This window comes from Fusarium sambucinum, chromosome IV (assembly GCF_050947815.1).
Source record: "Fusarium sambucinum isolate potato_lamoka chromosome IV, whole genome shotgun sequence".
NCBI lineage: Eukaryota > Fungi > Ascomycota > Sordariomycetes > Hypocreales > Nectriaceae > Fusarium > Fusarium sambucinum.
In genome coordinates this window covers 3,694,185-3,705,083 of record NC_139291.1, presented here as the reverse complement: position 1 = coordinate 3,705,083, position 10,899 = coordinate 3,694,185, and the positions used below count along the sequence as shown (strand labels likewise).

General features: G+C 50.7%; 5 protein-coding genes across 5 annotated transcripts; 3 read left to right on the top strand and 2 right to left on the bottom strand.

Moving 5' to 3' along the window:
* Window positions 1-627: 627 nt before the first annotated feature.
* Window positions 628-2,408, top strand: FSST1_001211 (uncharacterized protein; the record flags this gene model as incomplete). Its single annotated transcript, XM_083226196.1, has 2 exons — window positions 628-754; window positions 829-2,408. 2 exons carry the CDS (start codon window positions 628-630, stop codon window positions 2,406-2,408), a joined length of 1,707 nt encoding a protein of 568 aa, XP_083091393.1.
* Window positions 2,409-2,928: 520 nt separating this feature from the next.
* On the top strand, window positions 2,929-3,817 carry FSST1_001210 (NuoI/complex I 23 kDa subunit family protein; the record flags this gene model as incomplete). The annotated part of the gene is made up of 5 exons (XM_083226185.1): window positions 2,929-3,188; window positions 3,242-3,269; window positions 3,326-3,418; window positions 3,477-3,675; window positions 3,741-3,817. The coding sequence occupies 5 exons, from the start codon at window positions 2,929-2,931 to the stop codon at window positions 3,815-3,817; spliced, it is 657 nt and encodes a 218-aa protein (XP_083091392.1).
* Window positions 3,818-4,247: 430 nt separating this feature from the next.
* On the bottom strand, window positions 4,248-5,570 carry FSST1_001209 (uncharacterized protein; the record flags this gene model as incomplete). The annotated part of the gene is made up of 1 exon (XM_083226174.1): window positions 4,248-5,570. One exon carries the CDS (start codon window positions 5,568-5,570, stop codon window positions 4,248-4,250), a length of 1,323 nt encoding a protein of 440 aa, XP_083091391.1.
* Window positions 5,571-6,847: 1,277 nt separating this feature from the next.
* Window positions 6,848-7,473, top strand: FSST1_001208 (acyl carrier protein; the record flags this gene model as incomplete). Its single annotated transcript, XM_083226163.1, has 4 exons — window positions 6,848-7,051; window positions 7,172-7,189; window positions 7,241-7,370; window positions 7,427-7,473. 4 exons carry the CDS (start codon window positions 6,848-6,850, stop codon window positions 7,471-7,473), a joined length of 399 nt encoding a protein of 132 aa, XP_083091390.1.
* Window positions 7,474-8,884: 1,411 nt separating this feature from the next.
* FSST1_001207 (uncharacterized protein) lies at window positions 8,885-10,866 on the bottom strand (the record flags this gene model as incomplete). The annotated part of the gene is made up of 3 exons (XM_083226152.1): window positions 8,885-10,366; window positions 10,494-10,612; window positions 10,728-10,866. 3 exons carry the CDS (start codon window positions 10,864-10,866, stop codon window positions 8,885-8,887), a joined length of 1,740 nt encoding a protein of 579 aa, XP_083091389.1.
* Window positions 10,867-10,899: the final 33 nt, after the last annotated feature.

Genomic DNA, 10,899 nt, shown 5'->3' with positions numbered 1-10,899 from the left:
AATCTAAAACTCTTGAATGGTCCCTGCCAAGTAGTCCAAAACCGTTAACAAGAGTAAAACAGGCTGGGGACCTTTTTCTCAGGCACAGCACAGCCACTCGTCTGAGCTGACGTTGGGTTTTCGCCCTCTCTTCTCTTCTCCTCTCCTCTCTAGCATTCTCTGAATATTCTCTAGTTCAAAATGCAAGGCTGATCCCTTTTTATTGATTGCCAAGATGTCTCTCTCATTTTATTTCTCAGCTATTCATTCATCTATCTAATGCCACGTCGACTTGGTCTTATTAGTCGCCCCTCTTATAGTTGTACATCTCATCAGCCCAACTTCAGTACCTTATACCAGCACCTAATACCTTGGCTGGGTTCTAATTGGAACCCCAGCTTTTTCCTTTACCTTTTCACCTTTTGTTCTAGTCTATAGACTATCTCCCTCACCTTGTCAGCACTTTTTTTTATTTCTACATCATCACAGACAAAAAGGTGGAACTGAAAAGCTGCTCTCGCTTGTCTATCACTACTACTTCTACTCCAACCTCCCGCCTCAAACTACTACAACTTCTCCTCTCCTTCCTCCCCCACCCTCTCCGAAACTCAACCTTGAACTAAACTCAACTTGACAAAACTTCAAGATATGGAGGCTCGTTCTTTGACTGCACTCAATAATCTTGCAGGCAATCCGCCTCAGTACCCCATCAACCCAGCTCAAGAGAGACAAGATCCAGTCACTCTCTACATCTCACGAGTTCCTGGTACTCGAGGTAAGACAAGCCCCCAAATTAGCCATTACAGCCCCCACCGGGTCTGACTTGACACTAACACCGCTACGAACCAGATGTTATCCTCTCCCCTTTCAAGCCTCAACTAAAGATCGTCACCGCCGAAGATGTCGCGAATTGTCTTTACTACGTCCACTATGAAGTCCCCTCACTGGAACCAACTGGAAATGCGCCAGGTCTGCGAGATGACGGCCATCGATCCTCCAGCGACGAGAGCTCTTCTATACGGAACATCAAGAGGAAGCCTGTTCCTGGTGGCGCAAGACCATTAACGCCTCCGCCCACCGACCATCTTCCCGTCCCAGACCAAGACCCTACTCGAAGACGTGGCCTATCAGTCAACTCGACCTTTGATCCTCGACAACAACCCTCCCCACGATATGATTACGAACAGGAAGAGCAAAGCCCGGTTCTCCCCCCTCGACCGGGTACAAACGTTCCAAGAATTCATACTCCCGAGCCTTCAATCTCCCGAGATCCTTCCGTAACTCGAAAGCCAGTTGGTCCCCGGACATCAACTAGTTCCGCCCCTGGATCAGAGAATCAGCGTCCTCTTCCACCAGTGCCTGGCCCATACCCAGCAGCTGCAGACTTGGAACGAATGCTTGCGTCAAACCGACCCCCGCCAAATCGAAAAAACCACAGCCGTTCCCCGTCCCCGAAAAAGAGCTATGAGGGAAAGCAACCTTTCAAACTGGCACTTATACGCCGTGATCCAAGCACAGGGAACCAGTGGAACGTCGGACATATCTCATCCTTCCAGACAGATGCACCACCACCCGACCAAGACGATGCGAACCCGCTCTTCACATCTGTACCACCCGTTGCGCAACCGCCAAACGCCGGAAATCCCCCCATCAACGTCCATATCGAGACGCTAGGGTATGGCAAGTTCCGCGGAATGCCTACTCGACGAAGTTTCGACGCTGGACCTGGCATGGATACTACTCAGCCAAAGGATGGCGGGGTTGTTATGTCGAGACAGGTTGCTATGGGCTATGCGAAGAGTTGGACAACTAACTGGCGTGAGATGCTGCAGGATGGCGCTGGACGTGGCCATGGACGGCAAGGCAGTGTTGGCTCAGTCGATTCTGTGGAAGCGTCGTCGCCCGTCGAACCTGCGATATCAATGCAACCAGGGCCTGGATTGAGACCGCGTGGATATATATTTACGAGTCCCTGGAATGGCAGATGCGAGTTTCGCACTGGAGCTGCTGGTCGCAGTTTACGGTGCTATCACATCCTACACGACGACAGATCAAATAACCCCCTAGCTGAGCTCAACCAAGGTCAAGTCCAAGGCGGCGGTGGCGGCATGGCCATGAGCGAACTTAGGTTCAATCTTCCAACTGCAGAACTCTTTAAATCAGCAGAAGGTCGAGAGGAAGTCAAGACCCAGTTGCAGGGGCACTTTAACAAGCTTCTCGGCCGCGACGAGCGAAACGATACCTATGATGACGGCATGGTCTCACCGTTCGATATCAACCTTGGCAAAGAGAAAGCCGGCGGTGGAAACCGCGGAAAGAGAGCTAAGCTGGGCAAACTCATCATCTATCCTGACGGTTTAAAGATGTTGGATCTGTTGGTATCTGCGAACATGGGTCTATGGTGGCAGGCATGGGAGAAGAGCTTCTAAAGCTCATGGTTTTAAAAGCAAGATCTTTTAAATGGTTTCGTTTTGGCGTTTTCATTTTATTTGCCATGTTAGGGAGGCAGGTGGTTTACATGTTAAACCTTGGTCGAGCTCTTAGAGCCGTGAGGACTGAGACGACGTAACGACTCATATGGGATACGGAATTGAGATACCACACATACCAATTAGATAGTTGATATATACAAACGGTTAATAATTACATCTTGCAGAATTATGTGTCATAATGACTTTTCATGCTCATCATCTCAAGTGATGATGCTGAGTTCGATTGACGTTGATCACGTGCCATGTCACGAGTGAGCTTTCAGCCAATCAAATGCCCAGAGTTGTAATCCCGCTGAGCAACTTTCCTAGCCGAACACATCCATCACGTCAAATCCTCGCCTCCCGCCCCAGCCTAGACGACCAATTGACCCCCCGGAGTTCAATTGAACCTCTCCTCTCCGCCAGACCCTCGGTCCACCTCGAACGACCTCCTCGAGCCAAACTCCCTCAGTTCACAATGGCCCACGCCACTATGCTTGCGCGACGACAGCTTGCCTCGAGCTCTTTGAGCACCAGAGCTACCAGCATCGTTGGCCTCGTCCAGCAGCGAGGCTATGCGACACCTCACGGCCCTCCCCCCGCCAACTTCCGAACGAGCAAGCCTGTGAAGTGGACGTGGGATAATGATAGCACCCTGGACCGCATGGGAAAGTTTTTCCTCATGACCGAGATGGCGAGGGGCATGTATGTCCTGCTTGAGCAGTACTTCCGACCACCGTATGTCACAACATCCAGATTCTATAGAAGAAGTGGCTGACGACGGGATACAGTTACACTATTTACTACCCCTTCGAGAAGGTATGCGAAACTACGACTACGCATTCATACCCGACCATATAACTGACCCATCCCAGGGCCCTATCTCTCCCCGATTCCGTGGTGAGCACGCTCTCCGACGATACCCTTCTGGCGAAGAGCGATGTATCGCCTGCAAGCTTTGCGAGGCTGTACGATAACCTGTGTCCCAATCGCTGCGGTCCAGTATCGCTGACATGTATTCCGTAGATTTGCCCCGCCCAGGCCATCACTATCGAGGCTGAGGAGCGAGCCGATGGATCCCGCCGAACCACCAAGTACGATATCGACATGACCAAGTGCATTTACTGCGGTTTCTGTCAGGAGTCTTGCCCCGTCGACGCCATCGTTGAGTCGCCCAACGCCGAGTACGCTACCGAGACCCGAGAGGAGCTTCTGTACAACAAGGGTGCGTACACAATTGCCCATCTATCAGACTATACTGTTCCAGATCGAAGACTAACATCCATACAGAGAAGCTTCTTTCCAACGGAGACAAGTGGGAGCCCGAGCTCGCAGCCGCCATCCGCGCCGACTCGCCATACCGATAAACTAGTCAACTGGGAAAGCCGTCATGAAAAAAAGGGAAATGGAGATGTTGGATTTGAATGCATAGTTTTTATTTGTTATTTTCGCCTTTGTTACCTAGGGTCGTTTGAAACGTCACTGCTGTAGGAACATGATGTTTTTTTTGGTGATAACAAGGCGGCGAAGGACTAAAGGGAGGCGGGCTTTCGGATGGTTCAAGGAGAGGGCAGGTGTACATAATCTAGACGTCCAAAAAATGCCCCTTTGTCACTCAATTTTTGGTGTTTTAGTGTGATGCTAATGGGATTCACGATTGGGTACAGGTCATGGATGAACACAGCTTTGATATAGGGTCGTTTCTTGGTTCTCATTAATGAGCAAGTCGAGGATTGCCTCGACTTTTAATTATATACATTGAACTCTAAAACACTACTTCATGTACGTCGTCATTATTTAATAAGGGCACTTCTTCACCTCAGGAGTGGTATCGGCAGCTTTGAGAGCAACCTCAGTCAATCCAGAGGCAACCTGCTTCATCCACATGTGGTACTGCTTCTGATCAGGGTAGAACGGGCATGCGGCCGAACCACTCTCCTCGCCAAACTCAATGGTGTAGCTCTGCAGCTTGCTCTTTCCGCAGGCCTTGCCATAGTATCGAGCAAGGGCGTAGTCAGTGCTGGCTCCAGAGGTAGGGTACAGACCAACAGCCTCTTGGACGGTGTACTTGGAGGTTCCGGCGTTCTCCATGACCTTCTTCATGCGGTTGCCCAGCTTGAGCTGGCCGGAGAGATCACTCTTGGTGATGTACTCCTTGTACTTTGTCTTGGGCGTCTCAGCGTCGCCAAGAACGCCACGACGGCCGTCGAACTTCTTGTTGACGAAGCTCTCGGCCTTGTTGGTGGTCTGCGCGTCGTCGTCGCCCCAAGCGTACAACATGTAACCGCCAAAAGAGTGAAGGTCGACGAACCAGCTCAGGCTCTTGAACTTGTCCATGGTCCAGACGACGTTCTTGGTCTCGGGCTCAGAGTTGGGTCCGGTGCCGTGGAAGACCTCGCTTGTAGGGTCCTCCGATGCGACAGAGCTCAGGTCGATGGTGTCGCTGAAAGCCTTCTTGTAGTTGAACAAGAAGTCGTAGTTGCGGTTGATGTCGATGCCCACCGCGTCAGGGTTGCCCTTTGAGCTCTTGGGGTTACGGTTCTTACGCCAGCACGAGTTGGTCTTTTGGTCGTGCTTGACGCCGTCGGGGTTGATGTTGGGCAGGATGACAATGCCTCCGTCGAGAGCCTTGCGGACTTCGGCGGCAGTGTATGTGGTCTTGCCATACTTGAGTCCTTTGCCCGCCTTGCGAGCGTGCAGGAGATCAGAAAGCCAGTAGACGACATTGTCGGGACCACCACGCTCACGAGCGTGCGCACCGCTGATGATGAAGAACTTGGGGTTCTTTCCAATCTTGGCACCCACGGTCTTGAAGCCCTCGTATGTCTTGTGAGGAGGGTGGATGAGCTCAACCTCCTTGAACTGCTTAGCCAGACCCTCAAGCGCAGAGTTAACCTCGCTAGGGGTCAGGATGGACTTGAGGTTGCGATCCGAAGTGGACAGACCCTTGGGAGCGATCTTGCCCTTGTTGAAGCGATCGCCTGTGCCGATGGGGAAATCTGGCTCGGGACGGGCTTGTCGTGCTGACAGGCCGTAGTTGCGCTCCGAGTGAGGGACTGAGTCGGAGGGGATGAGGCATGCCGAAGCAGAGAGCGCGTAAGCAACGAGAGCGAGCTTCATGATGGGCAGACAAGCAACGGGACAAGAGGGTTGGATAGGGGGGATGAAGTGAGATAGAGATAAGAATCCGGGGGAGAAGAGTCTATATTTAAGCTTATGCGTCGCTGTCTAGGTATTGGCACTGCATGCTCCAGCGCATCGCATGTTGTGTCTGTACGACGACAAACCAATAACTTGAAGTTACAAGGCACACGTCAGTTCCGGCCGATGTCTGGAATGATCAACATCTCCTTCCTATCTCAGCCATCCGCTCCGTCAAGAAACAAAGTTCCCATGGATAATTGTGCCTTGCACTAGACGGAAAGGAAAAGTCCAAGCTCGATGGCAGTTTCCTATAAGTTAAAGAGGGCTCGGCCTGTCGGCGTAGACTTAAACTGGTAGGTGAAGCGATAGATAACCATTGAACAAGGGTTAATGATTGGGTAGCAGCGAGGGACGTTTGGAAAGCTTGGCGGGAGGGGCGAGTGATACAGTGAGGAGATAGGTAGTAGATCTCCATGTGTACAGAGTATGTTTATCTTTATTTTGACCTGATATAGTGAGTAATTGAACAGGGGTTATAGAGAAACGAAGAGGGTATTGCCGGTCGGTAGTTGGTGTTTATTGGGGGAATTGAAAGACTTGGTTTGACCGGTGGCTTTAGTTTAGGGTAAGGTGATGGGAATTGTGATAGATGATGGGTTGGTTTGGGTTACATTGTTACTTATGTATATCAATTTGTAAAATGAGTTTTGATGCAAACTTAATCGATCTATGATTATCATTGACTTTTTAATTGAGTCTCTTGTTCAGTGAAAAGTGACTGATCTTCATCAACTCAGTCAATCCCTTTATTTCCCCAGACTGTTGCATCAGTGAGAACCAATGGGGACAAGTTGGATTATGCTTACTAGACCACAACCCATCATCTAAACCATCAAATACTCAATTCTACTCTGAACCTAATAAACAAGTTCATATTAGCTCCCATCTAAATATTCCCCATCCTCTCCCTTCAATGCCATCTCTTATATCCGACCTCCTCGGCCTCAACTACCAATCACATCCCCCATATCGCTGACGTAGGCCATTTCACTCCCCGGACACAATCACGTGACCGCTCCAAACCGAGCTTAGCTTAGCACAATTTGGCTCCATCGGAAACAGAACCAGTTCAACCCGGGTAGTAACGAGAAATTTATCATCACCTTTTTGAACCTCATCATCTCAACCGACTCCACCGCCCGCCAACACCTCAATCGCAACCTCTTCCTTTCGACACACACATAACCGCAAATATGTTCCGATCCGCCGTTCTCCGATCTCTCCGCGTCGCCGCTCGACCGGCCGCCATCCGCTCCTTCGCTGCTCCCCGCGTCGCTTCCGTTGCCGTTCCCAAGATCCAGAGCTTCCAGGCTGTGCGGTTCTACAGCGCCGGTGGTGCGCTCAACAAGGAGGAGGTCGAGGGCCGAATTATGAGCTTGTTGCAGGGCTTCGATAAGGTGAGATTGGGAAACCAGAAGCAATTGGGGGACGGGATATAGCTTCAAATAGAGGAAGAAGCTCTGTCCCTCTCCCCAGCAATTGCCGATAGTATAGAGCAGAAGCTAACGTCATACAAGGTCAACGATGTTTCCAACGTATGTTTCGAAAACTGGTCATCATGACTACTTGCCTAACGAATTAAACAGATCAAGTCCTCCGCTCACTTCGCCAACGACCTCGGTCTCGACTCTCTTGACACCGTCGAGGTTGTCATGGCCATCGAGGAGGAGTTCAGCATTGAGATCCCCGACAAGGACGCCGACTCCATCCACTCCGGTACATACACCTGCTCTGCCTCGTAACCGTCAACATGTACTAACACACTCCCTCAGTTAACCAGGCTGTTGAGTACATCCTGAGCCAGCCCGACGCCAACTAAACGGCTTAATCTCCCATATACCCCCACCACCGCCGCCATACACCAACCTCTTTTTTCTGTTCTTTTCTCCCCTCCATTCTTGTACAATTATCTTAACCTCTCCATCCAATCCCAATGACGCCGAACCCCGGGGGTAGAAAACAGAAAAGAAGAAGATATGGGGGAAGCGAAGGTGGTGGGGGAGAAGGAGATAAAGAGAACAAAAATCCGCCAATATAACGCAATCCAATTCTTCTTTTAATCTCGGCGCACCATAAGAAGGGGCTATTTATATTTACAACGGAGGAGGGGAGGTGTGACAAGACAGCTACGGGGAATGAATGAGCGAGAGGGTTACGAATAAAAAGAACCTTTTGGCGACGAGTGTTGTCGGCATTACATGCATACTTGTTCTACCCATCTTCCGAGATTTGAAGTAGACACGGATGCATCTGATCGACTCTGTTGATGATGTATGAGTAGATGCTGTGACTTTGTACTATTGTATAGAAACATCCCTTTTCTCTCCATTTCTGCTGGCTTTTCAAGTTGATCAGAGACGATTTGGTCAAGACAAGGGCACACATTACATCTGCCCCTCTTCAAACTGAGGAGAGACGACATCTTAGCATTGACATCACTCATGATGAGACGCTTCCAAATACAGTGCCAATCAAGGCGGCGAACCAGCCATGTTCAATTATGCATCCTCGGCAATCATAAAACTGTTATTTCATGATGTCCTTGCCCATTCTTTCAGCTATATCTAACGAAAGTATAAAGCCTCCCCATTTGCAATTGTTTTTGTAGATCCGATACCTTTCCCAAAACACCATGCCCAGCAAGACCCCCTTTGGATGAGATGCAAGATCGAACTCTTATTCAACAGAAGAAAACTACGAACTCAAAATGAGATCATACTGTAGTTAACATCTAGAGAATAAAGAATGGGTTTCAAATTTCGACCCATCTCTTTCACCCAAGAAGAATCGTATGTGAGCAGACAGATAAAAAAGCCAATGAACTGAAACCCAACCGCCTCCCAAATGTGATAGCGATGATCAAACAAACAAATGGAAAACAAATGTCGAAAAGAACTCCTGGCCGTGTATCCTATATCCTTTTTTGATCTTGGGCCATTAAAATTGCCATGCATACTTTCATTTTTTTCTCTTTCCCTGAATGTCAGATGTCGTCCGATGGCCAGTCTGTGTGTAAGTGACCTGGTCGGCGATATGCAGTGGCGATATGTAGTCATGCGTCGTAGTGAATGTATGGTGTTGTATCCCACCTAGGTGTCATGGCTCATCAACTCATCACCTCACCCAATTTTGTCTATCATGTCAGCTGCCCAACTCCAACGCTTGGCTTATAAAACTGGAAACAGTGATTCAAAGAACACGCTGCCCTCCCGCATTACAGCCTGAGTCGTTTATCGGCCGCTGACAGGAACACCCTTGGTTCCGTTGGTGCTGGACTTGCCGGCGACGGAGGCATAGCTGCTCCAGACGTTCATGCCGGCGAGGCCGGCTGCGGTCCTCTTGGGTGACTTGATTGCAGAATCGCCGTCGTCTTCCATACCCTCCATGTGGAACATCTCGTCGTCCTCGTTGATGGGAGTAGTGAATCGACCGTTCATGGAAGAGCTGATGCTACCAGTGGACACATGACGCTCAATGCGCTCACGTTCCCTGCCGATCGGGCTAATGGGGCTAATGGCGCTAGCGGTGGTACCAGCCCGGGCGGTTGAGGGGTGAAGAAGAGGATTGGAGTTGCTGGTAGTGTCATCGAGACGGGTTCGCTGAAGTTGCTGGGAAAGCATAGACATGCCGTCGCTTCCCGATCGCAAAGACGATGGGCGGTTGAAGCCGTTTGTGCCCCCCATCTCTTGCGAGAGAACAGAGTTTCGGAGTGGGCTACCCACGTGGCCAAAAGCCGAGACACCCCGGAGTGATCGAGCGGTTTCTTCCTCCTCCTTTTGTCGCTGGAACATGGGACCCCATCGGCTGGGGCTGGTTCCGATGGGACTGCCGTACTTGCTCAGACCATCGCCATCACCGTCAGCGCGCATAGATCCACGTCGGGCCTTTTCGACAGGCGTAAGGAGGTCCTGTAGGTTTTCGGGAACGTAGTTCTCGGGGAGGTTATCGTCGTCATCGCCAAAGGCGAAACCAGGCTCCCAGTCTCGGTCAACAGACGTCTTAGGCATGCTGGAACTGAGCATCCGGGGCTTGGTGAAGCGAGACGAGTGCATAGCTCGCCTGCCAAAGTATTCTTCTCCGTTGGCTTGATGAGAGTTAGGAGGACTTCTATCCAGAGGGGCCAGGAGGTGATCCGACGAACCGAAAGCTGAGGTATGTAACAGTTTAAGAGTCTCAGAAGTACGCGAGTCCTTGGCATTGCTCAGCGAAGGAGTCGGCGACTCGATACCGAATTGGTTGGGCACAGATGAGGGCCATGGACCAGCAGGGAAGCGGGCGGCATTCGAGATGCCATTGGAATCGAACGAAGCTGGAAGAGGAGCATCTAGAACGGAGAGACCTTTGTTGTTAACAGGAGAGAGTCCCATGCCAAAGCGCAAAGACTCTTCGTCTCGGGGAGAACCGTAATTGGACCCAGTATAGGACATGTCGATGGTGGGTAGGCCATTCTCGAGGCTTGGCTGGCGACCGAGAGAGTGTTGGTCTTGTTCATCGTAGGGATAGGCGGAAGCGTATGAAGGAACGTCGGCGCGATAGAGGGAGGTGGTGAGGGCGCTGGTGGAGGATTGATTGTTGCTTGCGGAGGTGGGGTTGGAGCGACCGGCGAGAGCGGAAGTGTTGCCTATCGTGACGCCATTCTTTCCGTAATTGATTCGTCGGCCGTCGGGAAGAATATGAATGTTTGCACATTTGGGACCGAATTTGCAGTTTCCCTGTATTTTTAGAGACAATTGTCAGTGCCGTTGACGGATTAAAGCCGTTGCGACGTGCAGATCGAGAGGGGCTGGTATGGGCCGCATGCGGGCGATCGAAATCATGATATGGCGCACTCGCACTCACCTTTGCAAAGTATTTGCAGACGTTTTCGGCAGCATTGCTCAAATCATGACTGAATGGACAGGCATTGCCAGCTTGACAAGCACCTTGACGAAAGAACTTGCAAGGAACGTGAGAGGTGTCTGTTGAGAAGAAAGTCGTGTCAGTAGGGGACAACGTTTGGCAGGCATGACATGGCGGGGGAGGTTAGGTCGTGTGCAACAAGATAGGTACAAAACATCACATCATATAACTTACTCGGAGGGCTTCGGGGTCCATCGAAGCGGGGAGCAGCACCACCAGCGGCAGAAGAAGAAGAAGATAGAGGAGGGTTTGACTGTGAGCCGCCGTTGGCAACGTTGAGGCTACCGCTCCTTGCGTGGCGGTATTCAGGCATGGTAGCGGTAGGTTTTTGGGTTGGAGGTTAAAA